Source organism: Microtus oregoni, unplaced genomic scaffold, assembly GCF_018167655.1.
Source record: "Microtus oregoni isolate MIOR12 unplaced genomic scaffold, Mior012 000109F_ref0000275, whole genome shotgun sequence".
Taxonomy (NCBI): domain Eukaryota; kingdom Metazoa; phylum Chordata; class Mammalia; order Rodentia; family Cricetidae; genus Microtus; species Microtus oregoni.
The window spans coordinates 2,659,859-2,680,681 of NW_024544727.1; the positions used below are offsets into that span (position 1 = coordinate 2,659,859).

Here is a 20,823-nt window from a genome sequence, read left to right on the forward strand (position 1 = left end):
GGGCTGCAGAGGAAGTCCCTCAACAACGACAGTAGACAGCTGGTTAGCCAGGGCCCCAACCTTCAGGTGGGGTAGGGAGAGCTGGAGCTGAGTTTCCTGGGTGTACTAACCTGCCTCGGTCCTGGGGCAGACTCACTGGGGGTCCCAGCTTTCCTGCTGGGGTTCTGAGAGCTGTAGAGACCCTCGCCCTTTCTGCTGATCCTAGGAGTAAGCACTCCTGCTTTGGCAGGCATGTAGATACCTCCCGCAGCAGAGTGCTCACAGCTGGCCCATGAAAATGAGGAGAGGCCATAAACAAATAGGTTCCTGCAGCTGCTAGGGCCAGGTGTGTGTCTGTATGCAGTCAGTGGGTCCTTCTTAGACGCTTCCCTTGTTCTGGCTAGTTTTATGTCAGTTTGACACAAGCTGAAAGGAAGGAGCGTCAATTCCTCCATATAATCTGGCTGGAGAGCATTTTCTCAATTAGCAATTGTTGGGGGGAGGACCAGCTCACTGTAGGTGGTGTCATCCTTGGGCTGGTGGTCCTGGATTCTTTAAGAAAGAAGGCTGAGCAAGCCAGTAAACAGCACCCCTCCATGGCCCCTGCATCAGTTTCTGTCTCCAGGTTCCTACCCTGACTTCCTTCGATGAATGGTGAGGTGAAAGTGAAGTGTAAGCCTTTTAAATAAACCCTTTCCTCCCCAAGTTGCCTTGGTCATAGTGTTTCATCCCAGAATAGTAACCCTAGCTAAGATATCCCCACTTAGTCTGGGTGTGAGGGAGCTATTGCTAACACAGCAGGTTTCCGGCATCCGAACATGGGGGAGGCTGTTGACTCTTGTTTGAATAGGTGCCTGGGTAATCTCAATGTCGTACGGCATCCAGCAGATGTTATGGAAATTACCTTTGCATTTCCCTGCTGCCCTGTGAGGATGTCTACAAAGCACATGTACACTATGAATCTGTATGTGACACATATATCTGCTATTATATCCTTCTTTTCTGGCCAGTCTCTTGAAATCTTTTTGATGATTCATTTGCATTGGTGTTTACCTACATATGCGTCTGTGTGAGGGTGCTGAATCCCCTGAAACTGTAATTGCAGACAGCTATGAGCTGCCATGTGGGTGCTGGAGATGAACACAGGTCCTCTGGAAGAGCAGCCAGTGCTCTTAACCACTGAGCCACCTCTCCAGCCTCAGTCTCTGGAAGTCATCAGCTTTGGCTAGCACTGTGTGGTCTCAGGTTCTTAGACATAGCTGGAAAACACACAGCCTAAGCAGATGAGTTGGGTACGGTGGAGTACCAGGAAGACACCACTCATCATGTACCCGCTATTTAGGTGGCTATCGTGTAGAAAGTAGCTCTAGTTTTCTCCAGCTTTGTCACACAGACCTTTCTCAGTCTAGCCCCTCAAGGTGAATGACCCAAGTGTTTCTGTTCTTGCCTGTAAAATGGAGATAATACAGATCTCAGCGTATGTGTGTGATCAAGCTATGATACACCAAGGACAAATGCATGGCAGTTTCTGTGGTTCTGGCTGCTGGCTAGACATGTTCCATGCTTTCCTGGTTCACATTGCCCTTTGAGCCCTCAGTCCATCTGGTCCCTAGGGTTAACTCCCTCCCCACCCGTATGGGTAGGTACTTTTAGGTTCTTCCCCATGTAATCAGGCACCTGGCACACCTGTGACCCATCCTAGAATGCCATACCCAATCATGTAGGTGTAATTTATTTATGTTGTAAGTACTACATATATCATAGTTCTTGAGGAAAGGGATAGGTACTAAAGTTTGCATTTATAGACTTCACCTACACTGGGGACACTATCCTAGGGTTTAACATTAAGACCCAGTGGGAGAGAGAGGTTAGGGTATTATGCACTGGGTGTCAACCATGCTGGGTATGGCCATCTGTCAGCTAGACAAGGGGGCCTAGCCCCTTCTACAAGTCATGTCCTATCTAAGTCACCTGAGTACCATGGTGACGGGAGCAGCAAGCTGGCTAGAGAGCGGTGTGGTTTGGCCAATTTGTACTGACATTTTATTTTAGAGTCTTGGGGGAGGCCACCTTCTGAAGGCTGATACTTATTGCAGAAGCTGTGAAGCAGGCTGCACTGACAGGAGCACGCTTTCCTGGGGAAGTCTCAGCTAGCAGTTTAAATTGTTTCCATGTCCAAGGAGACAAGGGCCTGTTTAATACGCAGAGAGGCTAACAAGGAGGCAGGTGAACGGCAAGGAAAGGGGTCTTTGGTATTCACGTCACTGCCAAAGGAGCCTCATCTTACCCAAGGACAGCTTCTGGAATATGAAGGGGACCCAGGCATGCAGGCCCAGGGCTGTGTGTCTGGCATGAATGCCATGTCTTAGGTAGGATACGCACCAGTCGGGCATATTGACTGTGGGGGAGACAGAACCTCCAAATCCCACACATAGGAGGTAGAACACGGCCCTCCTCCCCCATCATCTCCATGGGCCATCCAACTTCAATGAGGCCTGACTGAACACACACATAACTGAAGCAGAGGACGAAAATGGAGTTCAATGGTCTTGTCCTGGACCAAGAGCACAGCTACCACCCACCTCATTTGGCTCAGCTGCCGCTGCCTTTCTCTTCACAGCCCGTGGCCCTCGACAAGCCCAGCTTTCAGGGGGATAGCAGCATCCAGAAAGCACTGCTGTGGGAGAGGCCCCAGGTTGCCCAAGCCCAGTTCTGAGTAGGGGAAGCACCCTTAGGGCAGGTCTAGCAGGGAGTGCTCAGCGTAGAGCTTCTGGGAGATGTCATACACATTCTCAATGAAGGGTAGGGCCTCTCCCAGCATCTCCACTGCTTGCTCAGAGGAGCCCACATTCATGGCCTCGAGGAAGACCTTGCGTGTGGGCAGGGCGCAGAAAGCCACAGTGACAGCTTGACGTACGATCCACGAGTGATAGGCAGCCAATGTGGTGTTATAGGCATCACTGCAGAGTGTGGAGGTACGAGCATCCTCGGGGCTGGTGCGCAGGCCTTCGAGGAACAGCTGCAGCCAGCGCAGAGCACGGTGCAGGCGCAGCACAGTCCGGCAGCCCGAGTTAGGGTATCGGGGCCGTGAGCGGCGATCTATGTCTACCAGCTTGTTGCCCACCTCGTAGGCGACCATGGACTGTAAGCTGGTGTAGTGCTCACACTGTGGGCTGTTCCTCAGACCTTCCATTATCTGCAGCTTTGAGACCACGTCCTTGGAGATGAATGAGAAGACGGCACCCAGGTTGTTCAGAAACCTGTGCAAGGAAGTATAAGTGTGAGGCCCTACCTAGAGGGCCAGCCAGCCTGTAGTACAGGAGACCTTACCTTGGATGTGTCTGGAGGCCGGGGCAGGAAGGCTATGGAAACTGTCTGCTAACTGTGCCCACGTCCCTGTGCCCTGTGGGATGCAGGGGTTCCACGTGGAAACGCACCTGACTAGCCCCTTCCAGCTGGTGATGTAATGGTCCAGCAGCACTTGTCCATCTTCAGTAAGACACTGCTTGAAGCTGACCAGGACGACTTTGAGGTTGAAATCTGACTCTGGGTCACCCATCTTCTATTGAGCTGAAATAGTTTTACACAGAATGTGTAGTCATCATGCTGGCTTATCTCAGCGTGGCTCATTTTCTCAAGAAGGGGTTGGGAAGACTTGAAAGAAGTGAGGTGCTGAAACGGCTTGCTGAGAATCACCCCTTTACCTGAGTGCCTTCCTCAGGAGCTGAAAGCTCTCCTGTAAGCCAATCTGACCTTGTTGTGCCCTTGATGGATCCTGTACCCACAGATCTTGACATAGCTGTTCTTTGCCCTTCAGCTAGTAATTTGGTCAGTTCCTGACCTGAGACTCCATGGCCACACTGTTTGCAGCTCCTACTGCTTCTTGCTTTTCTGTTTCTTCTCTTCCTAGAGCACCTGTTCCACACATTAGAGGAATGTTTCCAAAAGGTAGGCATAGTCCTCCTGGCCACACCTGGACTTCACCATATCAGGGCAGCATTCTGATGGGAAGTTGTACCAAAACAAAAACTGGGACTCCAAAAAAGCAAGCGATTCTTCCCCGTGGAGAGTGGGAAGGGTAACTGAACAGGGCTTTCCCTTCCTTGATCAAGGTTTTAGTCCCCAAATTAAAGTGGAGGCTGTGGGCTGGCATCTGCTAGACAGACAGATGGACGCTCCTGCTCTTGAAATGGTATGCAATCCCTAAACAACAGGGTAGCTCAGGCAAAGGTCTTACCACACCTGAGGATTGCTCTCAGTCCTTCCACCAGCTTCAGAGAACATTCTGAAAGGGATCCAGGACAGAGGCCTTAAGGTAAGGCGGGGCTCTGGATTCTGCAGGCATTTTTATAGTCACCCCACAAACATTATAGTTCCCACATTTATCTTCAGGTGTGGGGACTGAGCTTAAGAGCTTCTTGTATGCTGGGCAGGGAATAACCTAAGCAAGCAAGCCTTTAACTTTCTTTTTTTAATCTTTTATTTTATTTTAGCCTGGCTGTCCTGGACCTCACTGTGTAGATCAGGCTGGCCTTGAATCCAGATCTGCCTGCTTCTGCCTCCCAAGTGCTGGGATTAAAAGCATGTGTTACCACACCTGACTAGGCCTTTAACTTTCAATCTTCCTGCTTCCTGAGTAGCTAGAACTACAAGCCTGTGCCCCATGCTCCTTTTGTGCTCATACTTTGAATGGATAACTCCAAGCATCCACCCTCCACCTTCCCTCGTACCCTAAGAACCTTGTCTTGGTGTCCAGGACCAGCCCTGTGAGACATGGTCGCATCTCACCTACGTCCTGCATGAATACTCACCACCAGTTCTGGCGGTTCCTGTGTCTCTTAGTGCTGGATCCCTGTCCTAACCGCTGTACCATCAGCCCCCCACTCCCCGCAAACAAAACAAAGCAAAAAACTCCCATCCTTATCAGGGGTATCTGTGTGCAAGTTTTGTTTTTTTTTTCCTTCACAGTCCTATGACTCAGTCCTTCAGTTCTGGGAATGTGGTCTGCATGTCTCCCGGTCCATGAGCGAGGCTGTCAGAGCGGTGATATGGCCCCATGGGTTGGACTGGATGCCCGGCACAAGTTCCAGACCCTGAGCCCGGAAATGGACTCACCTTGTGTTCAGGTGTCAGGGACAGCCTTAGAAAGATGGCGACAGCCAGAGTCTTGCCACACACTCCTCTCTTAGCGTCTGCACTGCCCACTGAGCAGACAGTCTCTGAGGCGCCCTACAGTTCATCTCTTGGTCATCTAACAATCCTACAGCCAGGCCTTCTTGCCCAGAGCCTATATCAGAAGCCAGGTAGCCCCTTAGAGCTGTCCGTGGTACATTGGAAAGAACAGGAAGGGAGGGAGACTCATCAGTTTCCGGAAGGTGAAGCAGGGCACATCTAAGCTAGACAGGGTGGATAGCCCGGCAGGAGGCCCCATAAACAAGCACACAGCAAACACACCCAGGAGTAGTAGGGAGCTAGGGCCGTTCAGAGAGGCCCGCAAATCTCACCTGGGTCGGGTTCCTGTGGCGGGGGACCGAGGCCGGTGATGGAAAGGGTTGACGAAAGCTACAATGAGGCTGCTGTGGGAGCCAAGTCTTTGAGCGTCCCTTCCGGCTGTCTATGGAGATGCACTCCGCGGCCTGGATCTTGTCAGGTAGGCGTCCCCATGCTTGTCCCACGCCCGCAGCCTGTTAGGAGGCAGCTCGAAGACTGCGGTTGGGCACAAGTCCTGAGTTGCAGCCCCAGGGGCTCAGCCCCTACCCCGCCCTTCGCTGCCGCGCCATCCCAATTGGTTGCTGGTCGTCCAATTAGAACCCGACGGACCGGCCCGCGTTTCCGGCGCGAGGACAGGAAGTCGGCGTCTTGGCGGTTGCACCTGCGCAGTGTGAGTGTGGGAGTCTCGGCTGCCTGTTGTGGACGCCGAGCCGCGCTCGCGGAGCTCTAAGGCCTCCCTGCGGGCGGTGCACGCGGGCTGTGGGAACGATGCCTGAAATAAGAGTCACGCCCTTGGGTGAGTCCAGGTCTGATCGTTTTCTGCGGCGTCCGGCGAGTCGGGCCGGTCCCCACATAGCAGTCTAGCAATACAGCCAGCCATCAGCCCTCCATCAGCTGTGCGCCCAATGTCTGCCTGTCTCGGGGTTGGAGAGATGGGGTTGATTCCTGGTCCTAGGGTCCGATATTAATTACGGAGGCCCAGCTTCTGACTTAGGCTTCTAGCGGCGAGACGTAAAGGAGACCCTGAAGCTCAAGGTGGCTGTGAGGTGAAATGGGTCTCGGGCAGGCATTGATTGCCTTTGTATTTAGCTTGTCAGTGGTGTTAAATTCAGCCCCAGAACTCGTCCGGAGATTTTTCTGTTCTGCGTGTGTATTGCTGCTTCAAGACTCCTGCGCTCGGGCTTCTTCTCACTTTTGATTTTCTTTTCACCTCTCCTACCTTCTTATGGTGCCCAGGTTGCTTGCTATCACCCTTCAGTTCAGTCTTTGTGTCTGGTTTATCCCGAATTTTAGAAAGTATGTTTGTTCATCGTAGAAAATAAAAACCTAGGCTCCTAAAAGTCTTAACAGCAACGTATGATGTGTAAGAGGAAACAACCATTTGAAATCTGGGATTCCAGAACCTCCCTGAATGTCCCTGGGCTTTTCTTTATGCATGTGTTGCCAGGGTGCTGGAAGCACCTGCTCATTCTATGATCCATATCCCTAGGTCATCTTGGTTAGAACTTCGTCTCCCCAATTCGCTGCATCATTAGGACCTCATCAGGACCAAAGTCTCATCCTGACTACCCCATCCCATCTAAGTACTAACTAGATTACATGATCAGACAAGATCAAGCATATTCATAGACCCGGCTCCCTGACTCCTGCCCCCCACTGGGAAATTTTTATTTTGTTTCCTGCCACAGTTAAGACATTTTTGGCATAGTTGTTTAATCTCCACCTAAAATACTCCATGCTTAATTGCCTCGTTCCCCTAGGATGTAAGTCTGCACTGTGCAGAGATGTACGGACAAGGTAATATCCGTTGTTTTCTTCTCAGTTTTGTCTCTTCCGATGCCTGACATCTCTGCAGTATAGGCGTCTGTTCTTTCCTGGAATCATAAGTCGCTTTGGGAAGAACATTTGCCAATGCCCAAGAACCGGGCTTTATAATTCAAAAAAGCATATTCTGGCAGCATTCTTTGTGTGACTGTGGATTCCTGTGGTGTCAGGTTTTCCCTGTAAGGGGGCAGCCATTCCCCTGCTATAAATGTTTCAAGGGCCTCAGGGCCTAGGACAACTTCAGGGCTGGAGGTATTAAGGGGAGGGACCCTAAGATCTTTCCCTCAGCAGGGCGGTGGTGGCGCACGCCTTTAATCACAGCACTCGGGAGGCAGAGACAGGCGGATCTCTCTGAGTTTGACACCAACCTGGTCTATAAGAGCTAGTTCCAGGACAGGCTCCAAAGCTACAGAGAAACCCTGTCTTGGAGGTGGGGGCGGGGAGATCTTTCCCTCAGGGGTTACACATCTTGAAGAGGTAGGAATGGGCCTGCAGGAGAACCTGAGACCAACTCCTCCCCAGCCTCATTGTGGCTGGCTACAAAAGGAAAACAGACTGGACCATGGCTGATGTTTGTGGTACTGATAGTGCTTGGTGCCTGAAGTCTGCAGATGGAGACTCTAGGATCCAAGATGGGAACAAGACTATTGGTTGTTCTCAGACCCCTATTGAGACTTGGATCTTATCTTTCCTTATGAACCCAGATTCGAGGGAGATAACAACTAAGTGGGGGAGATAGCTGTGTCCAGTGTGGTCAGGATCGTGGGCTGAATGGTTGGGAAGGTTACTTAGTCATCAAGACCATGGGAGGAACTCCCATTGAGGCTGAGCTAGGGGATCAGTGGTGTGGGGCCTATGCTACCCACTGACTAAAGTGGGCTGTCTGTGCCGGGGCCAGTTATTGGTCAGAGTCATGATTCTTTATGACTGGACTGAGGCCCTATGGGTATGGCCCCATGCAACACTAAAACTCAGGATCCAGGCCTCAGCCTCTTCAGGAAGAAATGCAAGAGAAGAAAGTCTCATTGATTTGCAGCCTGGAGGTCTGGGGAAACAGCGGTGATATTCCGCAGAGTAGTGGCTGCTTCTGTTCAGTGTTGGGGACCACAGCCAGTGCTTACTGTTCTGCTAGTGGTTTGTTAGAGCTTTGAGCTGTGCAGAAAAGTGTGGTGAAGGGAGTATCTCCCCACTGTACGGTCCCCGTACCTGCGTGAGAAAGGGCCTGTTTCCATGTATCTAGGGCCTGCAGAGTTCAGTTGGGGTCAGTCCTTTCAATAGTGTGGGAAGGAAACTTGGGGAAAAAGAGAGAGGGACATTGGCCTTGTCTCTCACCTGCCCTTCTTGAGCAGGGGCTGGCCAGGATGTGGGCCGCAGCTGCATCTTGGTCTCCATTTCCGGCAAGAATGTCATGTTGGACTGTGGGATGCACATGGGCTACAATGATGATGTGAGTACTTTGGGGGGTTCGGAGGGCAGCAAGGGCCACAACCTACTTTCTAGTCATGTTCTAGCTAGCCGTGTGACTCCTGGGACCTTAGAGTGGGGACAAATGGAGCAGGTGGGCAGTGGGGGCATTGCTGGACAGATATACCTATGCTGGGTGGGGACAGGTGACCCTGTCACATGATGCTTGAAAAGTAGGGCCAGCTGAGTTGAGCCTCTTGAGGTTCCTCGAGGCTGGTGATGATTGGACCTTTTGGGCTTAACTACTTGCTATTTGTTTGTGAGGTCATCTAGTAGCTTGACCTTTCCACAAGGTTACAAATAGCCAGTAGTAAACCCACTGATGTAAGGGTTTGCTGGGGTCACTCCCTGGGGTGCATCACTCCTGCTTTGTGGAGACCCTGGGTAGCCTGCTGTGTTCCAACTCTTCTCTTGTCTCATCAGAGGCGATTCCCAGACTTTTCCTACATCACCCAGAGTGGCCGGCTGACTGACTTTCTAGACTGCGTAATCATCAGGTAGGTTCTTCAGGATTGTGATGTCCTTCCTTATACCCTATTGTAGAGGCTAATAGCCAAGCTGCACTGTGGCTCACTCTGCAAAGTGGCCGTTATTGCCTCAGAGCCAGGAAGATGATTGTGTATGCAGTCTGTGCCCTTGAGTCTCATGATTAAAGCCTAGGAAGTACAGACCTAGCCAGGGTAGCCAGTGCCAAGATGCGCCCTTCACCTTCCAAGTGTGGGGCCTAGAAGACCCCATGAGACTTTTTCCCAGCAGCACCCGGCAGCCGTGATCACACCCTCTCACTAGTTCCTCCCGTTTGACTAGCTAAGTACATGTGCTATATTTCTGCTCTGCTCCCCTTCCAGCCTCTAACTCTGGTTTCCCAAGCTTTGTTTTCTCTTGTTTCTTTTGCTGTCACAAGAGTGCTAATTCCTGTTGCTTACTGTCTGTTACTGATGTCCTAGCCCCTGATTGCTACTACCTCTTTCTGGTAGAGCTAGCAAGGGTAGACATCTTTCTATCCTCCTTGGCTCCCATATTCATGTCTGTCCAGATGACTGCCAGGTGCTCCCGGGCCCATCCCTTCCGCAGTCCCTGTTGTCACTCATAGTCGAGTGGGCCCTCTGACTGTAGTGCTTCCCTCTCAACACCCACCCTGCAGCCATTAGCCAGGGTGTCCTTTGGCCTACGGCAGCCTGACTTGGTAAGCTGTGTCCTGGTAACTCAGGCTCTAGTGTTTGGTCCCTTCTAGACATGGATCACTCACTACCTGCCTGCTTTGGGTTGACGGGCCCACTCTTTCTGGAAGGGTATTCCCAGGCTTTGCCCTGAGCTGACTCAGTTCTCTCTTGCCTCCACTAGGACAGATAGTGGCCCTTATCCTAGTGTGGTATTTACTGGCCTGCCTTTTATTTACTTACCAACTTGTCACTGTCTGATTCAGATGGTGTGTTTGTGTATGTATTTATAGGAGGCTAGAGACAATCTCACGTGTTATTTCCCCCTGTGGTTTTGTTTTTTGTTTTTTCTTCTTTTCTTTTTCCAAGACAGGGTTTTTCTGTGTGTCAGCCCTAATTGTCCTGGAACTCTCTATGTAGACAGGCTGGCTTCAAACTCAGAGATCTGCCTTTCTCTGCCTCCTGGGTTCTGGGATTAAAGGTGTGCACCACCATGCCTGGCTAGCCCTTGTGGGGTTTGTTTGTTTGTTTGTTTGTTTTTTTGAGATAATCTCTCTTACTAGACCTGAGTTCACTAATTAGGCCAGGATTGCTGCCAGCAAGCCCTAGGGATGTACCTGCCTTCACCTCCTCAGCACTGGTAGTGTAAGCACATGTGCTTTTTATATGGGTGCTAGGAATCAAACTCAGGTCCTTTGTTTATGAGGCAGACACTTTACCAACTGAGTGATCTCCCAACCCTTTGTTATTGTTTGTTTCAATTGCCAACACCTGATTGATTTATTTATTTAAGATTTGTTTTCAAGTTGGTCTCACTAGCTCCAGCTGTCCCAGATCTCACTATGTAGGCCAGGCTGGCCTCAAACTGAGAGCTCTCCCAAGTGTTAGGATTAAAGGCCTGTACCACCACTGCCTGGCTGCTTTGTTTTTGTTTTTGAGACAGGGTTTCTCTGTATAGCATTGGCTGCCCTGGGACTTGCTGTGTAGACCAGGCTGGGCTCAAACTCACAGAGATCTGCCTGCCTCTGCCTCCTGAGTTCTGGGATTAAAGGTGTGCACCACCACTACCTGACTGCTTTTTTTTGTTGTTGTTGTTTTAAGGCAGAGTCTCCTGTAGCAGAGGCTGGCTTGAACTCCTACTGCTGCCTACACTTCCCAATGCTCAGATTACATACATGTGCACCATGCCTATTCCGATTCAGGTTTAATTACTAATTTTCATATTGCTTTGCTGGGTGTTTAGACTGCTCATTTGGGACACTGTAGATTTTGTGCTTTATTCATTTCTGACTCTTGTACTTACGATAGTGATCTATATGATAGTGATATATATCTTAGATCTTATGATAGCGATCTATGTTAGGTCAATGAGTGGACCATGAGCACAGGGCTGAGAAGTGGGCTGGCTGGGAGAGCGGCTCCAGGCTGACTAGTGTCGCATTCCCCCAGCCATTTCCATCTGGACCACTGTGGGGCACTCCCTTACTTCAGTGAGATGGTGGGCTATGATGGGCCCATCTATATGACCCACCCCACCCAGGCCATCTGCCCCATCCTGTTGGAAGACTACCGCAAGATCGCAGTGGACAAGAAGGGCGAGGCAAATTTCTTCACTTCTCAGATGATCAAAGATTGTATGAAGAAGGTGGTAGCCGTTCACCTGCACCAGACGGTTCAGGTCAGGATCCTTAGCCCTTTCTCCATGTAGTCTGAAAGGCCGTAGGGCCTTGGTCCCAGGCCACCTCAACTCACTGTTCTGTCACCAAGACACAGCAATGGGCGAGTGTCTAGCCATATATGTGGTGTGTCTGTATGTCTGTGCACAGAGCTATGTGATCAAGGCTTTTTCCCACCTGGCTCTGCCCAAGCAATGTTCCATAAGCCAGCCTGTCCTCTCCCCTCCCAAGGGGGGGATCTGAGGTGTATGCAGCTCGTTGGATATCTTGGCCTGTCATTTGATAAGGAGGCAGAGACAGGACAAGATGGACCTGTCTGAGTACCCAGTACCAGACGGTAATATATGTATGGGTCAAGTGACTGGTTGACTGGTTTAATTTAGCAAAATTCTCCAGAAATTGTGGATTTGTCTGTTTCTTATTAGAATTTTTGTTTGCTTTATATGTTACCATCCATCCTTTTTTTTGAGACAGGGTTTCTCTGTAGCTTTGGAGCCTGTCCTGGAACTCACTTTGTAGACCAGGCTGACCTCAAACTCACAGAGATCCCCCTGTCTCTGGAGTGCTCAGATTAAAGGTATGTGCCGCCATTGCCTGGCTGCCTGTTTTCTTAATACAACCCAGGAGTGGCACTACCCATAGTGGGCTGACCCATCCCACTTCAGTCATTAGTCAAGTGCATGGTGGGGTTAGAGAGAAGGCTCAGTGTAAGAGAGCACTGGCTGATCTTCCACAGAACCTGGGTTTGATTCCCAGCACCCACATGGTTTTTTGAAACAGGGTTTCAGATGACTAGCTCAGGTCAAGTTGACAAAAAAATGCAACCAGGATATTAGGTGGGGAAGCAGATAGGTAGGTAGATAAACTTTTTAATAGAGTTTTTATTATGGGGGGCTGTTGATGGAGCTGCGGGCTGCGTTCCTGCCACCCGCCTGGCTAGCTGCATGCTGCTGAGGGCCAGGCAGCTTCACCTTTGGAAGGCTGGCCAGCTGGAATTTTAGAAACTGGGTTCTGTTCTTTCATCCATCTGGGATTTCTGTGTTTTTTTGTTTTTGTTTGTCTGTTTGTTCTTTGATACAGGGTGTCTCTATGTAGTCCTGTCTGTCTTGGAACTCTCTCTGTAGACCGGTAATGTGTGAACACACAGAGGTAAATAAAACTGATGTATTAACTCACAAAATACAGAGAAAGGCTAAAACCGCCGCTGATCCCATGCTGTCTCTACACCGTTCCCGGTCTCCCCTCATGCCAAACAAGAGCCAGAGCAAGAGAGCAAGCAGCCTCTTCCAGCTTGTCAGCTCCCACATGCCCTGAGGGCCGGTACCCCAAAAACACTGGCTGGAAGTTAGAGATGTGCTATCTATCCCTGTCTCCCGAGTGCTGGGATTAAAGTGTGAGTCTCTAATTCCAGCAACTATTGACTCCCATTTACACTGTTGGTGGGGAGTTTAAAGACTCTTCCAAGCTTGTCTTCTTTTAGAATGTGATCCTTCATTACCTCCTGTTTACCCCTCGAGGCTCTGAGCCTGCTCATCTTTCCTGGAGCAAATGTTTCAATCTGGAGGGAATGTTCAGAACGTGCCCTCCAACATAGCCCCCTTTCTTCTGCTTCCTGTGGTCTTGTCTTCCCTGAAGCTCTTCCATGATCATTTTTCATGAGATGCAGAGTTCCAGGATGATAGTTATCTTACCCGTATCATTTGGGATACTCTCTGCTCCTTTTGTTTAGGCTGCTTTCCCTTGGCCTTGGCAGGTTGTGCTGTGATGGACCTTGGTCAGTCTACTCTTCAGCCACCCTGCAGTTTATGCTGTGACATTTCATGGTTTTACTGCCTTTTCCACAAATACAAAAAAGACACTCCCCACCAGCTTTGAAATGCAGGACAAACTGAGTCCACTTTCTGGCATAGTACAGGAGCTTGATATCTGATTCTTGCTGCCTATGTTCCTGGGCTCTGAGTAACTTAACTTTAGATCTTTTCACTGTAATCTTCCGTTGCCCTCTTTGTGTTATGCTTCATACTGGATTAAAAAAAAAAATGTTTTCTTGAAGCAGTCTCACTGCACAGCCCAGGCTGACTTCAAACTCTCCATCCTCCTGCTTCAGCCTTCCAAGAACTCAAGAACTGAGATAACAATAGTATGCAACCATGTGCAGTTCCTCAACATTTTAGTCATTTATTCTCTTGACTTTATTCACTGTTTTAAATCCTATTTCAGTTCTTTTCTTTCTTTGAGGTAGGACTTTGCTGTGTAGTCCAGACTGGCCTTGAACTCATACTATCCTGCCTAGCTTTCAGAGTGCTGGGATTACGGGCTTGTACCACAATACCCATCTCGACCTATTGAATTTTTTTTGTTGGTTTTTTTTTTGTTGTTGTTGTTTTGTTTTTTAAGACAGGGTTCCTCTGTGTAGCACTGGCTGTCCTGGAACTCGCTTTGTAGACTAGGCTGGCCATGATCTACCTGCCTCTGCTTCCCAAGTGCTGGTATTAAAGGTGTGCATACCTACTGAATTAATTTGGGTTACTGTAGTTCCTAGTTTTAGAATTTCTTTTTTGTAGTGTTTGTGGCTTTATCTATACTTAGTCTAGTTGAGGAGTGGCTTCTAGATCCTTACTTACCTGGTTTTGTTTTTACTGTGCTACCACCCCTAGGAGTAGTTGCTTTTGGTTAAGCCCCAGACTTCTTGTGAGAACCTGGAATGGACTGATAGGCTTAAGGTAATCATCTACTTCCTGCTTCCTCCCTGCCTTGCAGGCCTGAGACCATTTTTTTCTTCTGCAGGTGGATGATGAACTGGAAATCAAAGCATACTATGCAGGCCATGTACTGGGGGCAGCCATGTTCCAGATTAAAGTGGGCTCAGAGTCTGTGGTCTACACGGTCAGTGCAAGTACTTGGCTTGAGTGTAGCTGCTGGGGTAGAAAGACACCTTCCTCATTGTCATTTTCTTTGCCAGGGTGATTATAACATGACCCCAGACCGGCATTTGGGGTGAGTAGGCCTGTCTTTCACCCCGTGGGAACTTCCTGGAATCTAAGAGGCATCATAGTGGGCATTTAAATGCTCAGCACTTCCGTGGTCCTCCCATGCATTATGGAAGTACCTGTGGAAGTCTGGGCTAGAGGCTCTTTTCTCCTGTTGTCTCCCTAAGAGTATGCCGTCACGATGTTTGACGGGCCGTGTAGAAGGCTCATGTCACGGTGATCTAGAGATGTGCTGTGTTGGGGCTACAGTCCACTTTGCTCCCAATTCTGCAGCCATGAGCAACCCACTATGCCTATTTCTATCTCTGTTGTAGGGCTGCATGGATTGACAAGTGTCGCCCCAACTTGCTAATCACAGAATCCACGTATGCCACAACTATCCGGGATTCCAAACGCTGCAGAGAGCGAGATTTCCTGAAGAAAGTTCATGAGACTGTGGAGCGTGGTGGGAAGGTACTGACTATAGCCGACTCTGGGTGTGTGCCTGCTCTGGCCACACAGTATGGTCTCCAGCAGGCTTTACTGCTCTCCGTGTGGTCAGGGTCTCTGGGTGTGGGGGTTACTCTTTATTTGGTGCTGAGATGACAGATTCCAGAGTCTTCTATTCCCTCATGTTTGTATCCCATGAACGGCTGTTCAGGAGCCTCTCATAGTTCCTGCTGTCTCTACGTGTGGCGTGTGTGTGTGTGTAAAACCCTGTAGTTCTTAAATGTCTGGCTATCCCTTTGCAGTAATGCTATCTGAACGCTGTCATTCAGCCTGCCAGCAAGGGTGTATATAGTGAGCATCTTGCTACTTGCTGTGTTCAGGGAAGGGTAATGTGGCCAGTGGCTCCCACCTGAATCAGCCTCACCTGCCCTCAGGTGCTGATCCCTGTGTTTGCACTGGGCCGGGCACAAGAGCTGTGCATCCTGCTGGAGACCTTCTGGTAGGTACAAACAGGAATATTCCAGGGTGGGCAGGAAGGCATGGAACAGGCTCTGCATAGACGATTCCTCTTACTGCCAGGCACAGTGGAACTGTGGAGAAGTCAAGGCAGCAGTGACTACCACTGGGTACTGTATGTCCAGGATACAGTACTGTTTGCCCTGCTGTCCTGGGCGGAACTGTGCATGTACTGGGACATCACATTTGAACCATTAGCTGTGGGCTGTATTTGTCACTGGATGGACTACTGATCTCCTTACATGAGCTCTGGGGACCCCTTCCACTCCCATGTTTGTTTTATAGGATATAAGCTGAGAGGTCTGGCCTGGTGGTCATCAGGGTAGAGACAGCACAGGGGACAATGTTCAAGGGACATTGAACTCAGCCCTGGCCATAGCAGTCAAAGGCACAGGGCTACAGGTTGCAGGCTAACTCTGTCCTCCCTGCACTGACTGGGCTGGTGGACACACAGGGAACGCATGAACCTGAAGGTGCCCATCTACTTCTCTACGGGCCTGACAGAGAAGGCCAACCACTACTATAAGCTCTTCATCACCTGGACCAACCAGAAGATACGTAAGACTTTTGTCCAGAGGAACATGTTTGAGTTTAAGCACATCAAAGCCTTTGACCGGACATTTGCTGACAACCCAGGTCCCATGGTAAGGCCCTACCAATGCAGCTTTTCCTCATCTGGCCTTCAAGGATCCCTGCCCGTGGGGTTTCAGGAAAGAGCCCCTTTCCTGAAATAACCTGGTGCTTATTGCAGCCCTGGGAGGAAAGGTCTACTCTTCTGACCCTTGTCAATCCTGCAGGTTGTGTTTGCCACACCTGGGATGCTGCATGCTGGCCAATCTCTGCAGATCTTCCGAAAGTGGGCAGGAAATGAGAAGAACATGGTGAGGGCTTGGAGCCAATTCCCAAAGTGGATGGGGCTTGTCTTAGGGAACTGGAGTACAGAAGGACTGGCCCTTGAACTTTCTGTTTCTTAATCCCATAATGACTTTGCTGCTGCTGTGTTCTACCAGCAGCAGCCCAGACTGAGTATTCAGGTCAGGGGTTGTCCCAAGAGGAAATGTTTATGTTGGGAGGCCACCTCTGCTTTCAGGTCATCATGCCTGGCTACTGTGTGCAAGGCACTGTGGGCCACAAGATCCTTAGTGGGCAACGAAAACTGGAGATGGAAGGGCGTCAGGTGGTGAGTACCTCCCTGTCCTGGGCTCAGCAAGGCTCCCAGGCTTTTACTGCTGCTGCTAACTGCCTGCATCTTGTGACACCACAGCTGGAAGTAAAGATGCAAGTGGAATACATGTCATTCAGTGCCCATGCTGATGCCAAGGGTATCATGCAACTGGTGGGACAAGCAGAGCCAGAGAGTGTGCTGCTGGTGCATGGCGAGGCCAAGAAGATGGAGTTCTTGAGGCAGAAGATTGAGCAGGAATTTCGTAGGCAGCTGGTGGGCAGGGATGGCCTGTGGGATGGTACAGGCAAGGCTGCCAGCCTAGACTGAGACTCTGTATCACTCTCCTCAGGAGTCAGCTGCTACATGCCGGCCAATGGCGAGACAGTGACGCTGCCCACAAGCCCCAGCATTCCTGTAGGCATCTCCCTGGGGCTGCTGAAGCGGGAGATGGTGCAGGGTATGAAGGGGAGACTGGGACACGGGCCGAGGGAGGCAGGTAATTGGTGCTTGTGTTGACTGCAGTATTCCTTTCCTCACAGGACTGCTCCCTGAGGCCAAAAAGCCTCGGCTCTTGCATGGCACACTAATTATGAAAGACAGTGTAAGTGTGTAAAGAGTGATGGGGGGGTAGCATTCATTACTTCCTCTGACTAGCTTGCCCTTGCCCCACAGAGTTTCCGGCTGGTATCCTCAGAGCAAGCCCTCAAAGAGTTGGGCCTGGCTGAGCACCAACTGCGCTTTACCTGTCGTGTGCACCTCCAGGACACACGCAAAGAGCAAGAAACAGCCCTACGTGTGTACAGTCACCTCAAGAGGTGCGCCCTGGCCTTGCCCCCACCCCTACAGGCAGGGTGAGGCAGGGATCTTACTATGCCTCTCTACAGCACCCTCAAGGACCACTGTGTACAGCACCTCCCTGATGGCTCTGTGACTGTGGAGTCCATTCTTATCCAGGCTGCTGCTCACTCGGAGGACCCTGGTACTAAGGTGCTATTGGTCTCCTGGACCTACCAGGTAAGGATGGGTGTCAGTGGTTTGCCTGGGGCCTCACTTCCTTGGCATTAGGTTGTCCGTGGGTAACTGTGCTTCCCTTTCTTCTAGGATGAAGAGCTGGGAAGCTTCCTCACAGCACTGCTCAAGAATGGCCTTCCCCAGGCGCCCAGCTGACCTGCAACCTCAGTAACCCACCACTCTGTCTCCTGTTTGCCCAGCAGAAGGACCAGGACTTTGGCTTTGGGAAGTGGGTGCCCTGAGACCCTGAGACAGATTCTGTCCTAGGGACAAGATCAGAGTCACAGGCTGGCTACAGTAATAAACAGGCCTTTTTTACTCTATGCCTTTTATTCCTACTCCCTTATCCCTAGAGGATGGGGCTCCCAGGAAAACAGAAGCTACTTGGGTGCTTACAGCTGTTTCCTGCCTGGCACCCCATCATTAGTGACAAAGTGATGTCCACGGTGGAAAGACTGGGGAGGTGGGAGCTGCAGAAAGGTAGGCAGGACTACCAGAGCCCCACAGAGCTGTGGGTTAGTCTCTGCTGAGTGCAGTAAACACTGAGTAAGGCTGTCGGTCAGACAGTCTGCTGTGTGGCTCTTCACCTCCACTGAGGGTACAGTCAGCTGGTTTCCACATTGGACTTTACAGGGCTCAGGATGTAGGACCTATAGATAGACCCTCGGTTAGAGCAGAACTCCTACAGTTGCATCCAGAGACCCCCACCTGTGGACCACTCAACCCAGGCCACCACGCTTTTTGGTCACTGGTCCCCAACTGAAGTCCTTTCTCCCACTGTCACTGATTTCCCCACTAGGTGCTTGGATTCTCATCTAGTACGGTGCGGGGGGGAGGGGAGGGTCTGACTGCCTCTAAAAGGCCCCTACCCTCAGTGAGGACCTAGGTCTTTCCCATCCCATCCCCTCTTACCGAAATCATCATATAGCACTGACTTCAAGAACAAGCCACGGGCTGGGGCAACTCGAGTCTGATACTTGCCCAAGGGATCTTGACTCTCCAGAATGGCTTTCACCTGTGTAGGTGTCAGGGTCCCTTGCCCCACAGCCACCAGCACAGCTGTCATCCTCCGTACCTGCAGTAGAGCTGAGATGGTCACAGGTGTCTATCTGATGCACCTTGGGAGGGTCTAGTACAGCCTACCTGTCGATACAGGAAAGACTGGCTTTCAAACTCCAGCGTCCAGAACTGCAGCTTCCTAGGAACACAGAGGGCTTTGATGTCCAAGCTACAGGCCAGCCCCAGCCATCCTAGCCCAACATGTGGCCTCAGGCAAGATAAAGATTGAAGTTCTGGTTTAAAGGCTCATCCATCCAGCGTGGGTTCTTGCCTAGTTGACCACCAGTTCCAGAGATCGAGTGGGTATTGCACGACTTTTCCTGGCGTCTATATAAGCAGACAACTATGTAACAGAGTCATCAGCCTGTGCACAGGAGACAGCAATTGCTTTGAGCTTTCCTTCATGTGGAAAGGCCACAGTATGGGTGTGGAGGTAGGACAGGAACCCTGGCCTAGTCCTTCCTCCCCTGGGGGCTGGCATTAGCTGCAGTGTTCTCAAGGTCAGCAGTTGGTTCCCGGTGGGAAGTCCACTAGGCAGTGCTTGGGGCAGAGAACTTATGCAGTCTGTCAAATTGGACTGGAACTACTACTCCAATGAAACCTTTTCAATGACTGCCAAGTCCATCTGCTACAGAGAGCTATGGGCATGGCAGGGTCCTCAGAAAGGCAACATTCTCTACCCTGTGCTCCCCAGCCAGACAGGAAAGCTACTGGTTCATCTCTTAAGTGGCCAGCACCTTCCACCCTCTAGGCCTTATGGATGACCAGTATACCAGTTTAGCATCAGCCTGCTGTTTTTACTGTTTTGTTTTTTTCAAGACAGGGTTTCTCTTTGTAGCTCTGGCTGTCTAGGAACTAGATCTGTAAATGGAGCTGGCCTCTAATTCACAGAGATCAGCCTGCCTTTGCCTCCCAAGTGCTGGGATCAAAGGAGTGCACCACCACCACCCAGGGCATCATCCCATTTTTATGGGATTATTATGAGGTCTAATTTAACCCTGGTGGCCTCTAGACCAGCAGCAGACAATAGTGCAAAGCACACTTCTCACCTGCTCTCCTGGGGGAGGGCAAATAGGCTGGCTGGACCAGAAGACACAGAGACTCTTCGTAGTGTGCGCACGGGATTTGTGGTTGGGCTGCCGGCAGACTGGAAAGCACTGAAATCATGTGTCCCGACGAGGTGCTGGGCAGCCTCCTGCATGGCAGCCACATCCAGGCACCTGCAGAGGCAGATAAGCATTGAGGAGGGCCCAGCCAGATGCTGGTGAACCATTTCTTCCCGTTCTTGGTTTACTCACTTTGTCTGGAGAGCCCAGCATACATTCTGCTCAAACACGGGCAGCTGATCAGGCCAGGAGCAGCCTGTGGCCAGACGGTATAGGTAGGTTCTGGAGGTGGCTGCACGGCGTGCATGGAAGTCATTGGGCACTCGGAAGGCCTTCAGTACGCTGTGGCAAACAAATCTGGCTCATCCCGGGAAATCTCCCACTCACCTCTAAGTTGCCCAGAATACAATGTCGTTCTGGACCTCAGACTTCCTCACAGTGAGGTGTGGGGTACATTAGTAAAGAACAAAGACCAGAACCACACTCAATCCCCGGCTCACCGAATGTCGCGGTGCTTCAGGTGGGTGTTGAGGGCCTGGGTCACGACCTCCGGGGAGTAAGGCGGCAGGCCGGAGCGGCGACAGATGTCCAGGTGCGCCGCGTTGCTCAAGGCATGCACCCCGGCATCAGTGCGGCTGGAGATAGTAAACCTGACGGGCTCAACGGAGTTCAGGCGCTTGGCGGCCTCCTGCAGGGACAGGGTGCGGGCCGGGATTGGGGCTGTCGGCTGCTTCTCCCCCCCATTGTCCCCAAGAAAAAACAGCTCACCTCCAGGAAGTTCTGCACCCCAACAGCGCGATGGTTACCCCTCACGGCCGCGACCCCACTGCGGAGAGATACAGCAGGGAGTTATCGGTAGCGTCTGCGGGAGCTGTCCCGCCTGGAGTCTCGGCCCCTACGGGCGTCTCGCGAACCCCCTGCGAGCCCGAGTGGAGACACCGGAGGTGATGACAGGGAAACGTACTTGAAGTCCGTGCCCAAATACTGGAAGAACACGAGGTAGCGCGCGCGCACAGGACCCACAGTCCCGCAGGAACCCATGGTGGAGTAGCTGGTGGGCGGGGCGGTTGCACGTGGCCGGCGGTCCGCCCTGCCCCGCCGCGAGGCGCCTGCGCACTCACTCGGCTCACCCCGCCCGGCCTCCGGGACCGAGCGACGGAGGCGGGGCCAAGCTTAGGGAGCGGGTGCGAAGTGCCGTCCTCCGGGCCCGAAGGGGCTCACTGTCCTCTGCCT

At 51.2% G+C, this 20,823-nt stretch overlaps 3 protein-coding genes across 6 annotated transcripts; 1 reads left to right on the forward strand and 2 right to left on the reverse strand.

Annotated features, from left to right (window-relative positions):
• Positions 1-2,513: 2,513 nt before the first annotated feature.
• LOC121443558 (ceramide-1-phosphate transfer protein) lies at positions 2,514-5,763 on the reverse strand. 3 transcript variants are annotated; one of them, XM_041645347.1, is made up of 5 exons: positions 5,484-5,763; positions 5,095-5,296; positions 3,684-3,894; positions 3,417-3,549; positions 2,514-3,239 (listed from the first exon to the last, which is right to left on the reverse strand). In XM_041645347.1, exons 4-5 carry the CDS (start codon positions 3,536-3,538, stop codon positions 2,711-2,713), a joined length of 651 nt encoding a protein of 216 aa, XP_041501281.1. In that variant the 5' UTR covers positions 3,539-3,549; positions 3,684-3,894; positions 5,095-5,296; positions 5,484-5,763; the 3' UTR covers positions 2,514-2,710. The 3 variants fall into 3 exon arrangements, with proteins under 3 accessions (XP_041501281.1, XP_041501280.1, XP_041501279.1); XM_041645346.1 differs by lacking the exon at positions 3,684-3,894 and having other exon boundaries at positions 5,484-5,762; XM_041645345.1 differs by lacking the exons at positions 3,684-3,894; positions 5,095-5,296 and having other exon boundaries at positions 5,484-5,761.
• A 94-nt stretch (positions 5,764-5,857) lies between these two features.
• LOC121443598 (integrator complex subunit 11) lies at positions 5,858-17,748 on the forward strand. The gene is made up of 17 exons (XM_041645415.1): positions 5,858-5,986; positions 8,364-8,461; positions 8,902-8,975; positions 11,088-11,316; positions 14,102-14,200; positions 14,277-14,311; positions 14,619-14,757; positions 15,168-15,232; positions 15,704-15,893; positions 16,047-16,130; positions 16,340-16,429; positions 16,514-16,676; positions 16,764-16,871; positions 16,954-17,015; positions 17,087-17,229; positions 17,299-17,428; positions 17,516-17,748. The coding sequence occupies exons 1-17, from the start codon at positions 5,959-5,961 to the stop codon at positions 17,579-17,581; spliced, it is 1,803 nt and encodes a 600-aa protein (XP_041501349.1). The 5' UTR covers positions 5,858-5,958; the 3' UTR covers positions 17,582-17,748.
• An 8-nt stretch (positions 17,749-17,756) lies between these two features.
• Positions 17,757-20,735, reverse strand: LOC121443599 (tRNA pseudouridine synthase-like 1). 2 transcript variants are annotated; one of them, XM_041645416.1, is made up of 8 exons: positions 20,555-20,735; positions 20,359-20,416; positions 20,091-20,278; positions 19,783-19,932; positions 19,534-19,704; positions 18,569-18,623; positions 18,338-18,500; positions 17,758-18,075 (listed from the first exon to the last, which is right to left on the reverse strand). In XM_041645416.1, exons 1-8 carry the CDS (start codon positions 20,629-20,631, stop codon positions 18,062-18,064), a joined length of 876 nt encoding a protein of 291 aa, XP_041501350.1. In that variant the 5' UTR covers positions 20,632-20,735; the 3' UTR covers positions 17,758-18,061. The 2 variants fall into 2 exon arrangements, with proteins under 2 accessions (XP_041501351.1, XP_041501350.1); XM_041645417.1 differs by lacking the exon at positions 18,338-18,500 and having other exon boundaries at positions 17,757-18,075; positions 18,501-18,623.
• Positions 20,736-20,823: the final 88 nt, after the last annotated feature.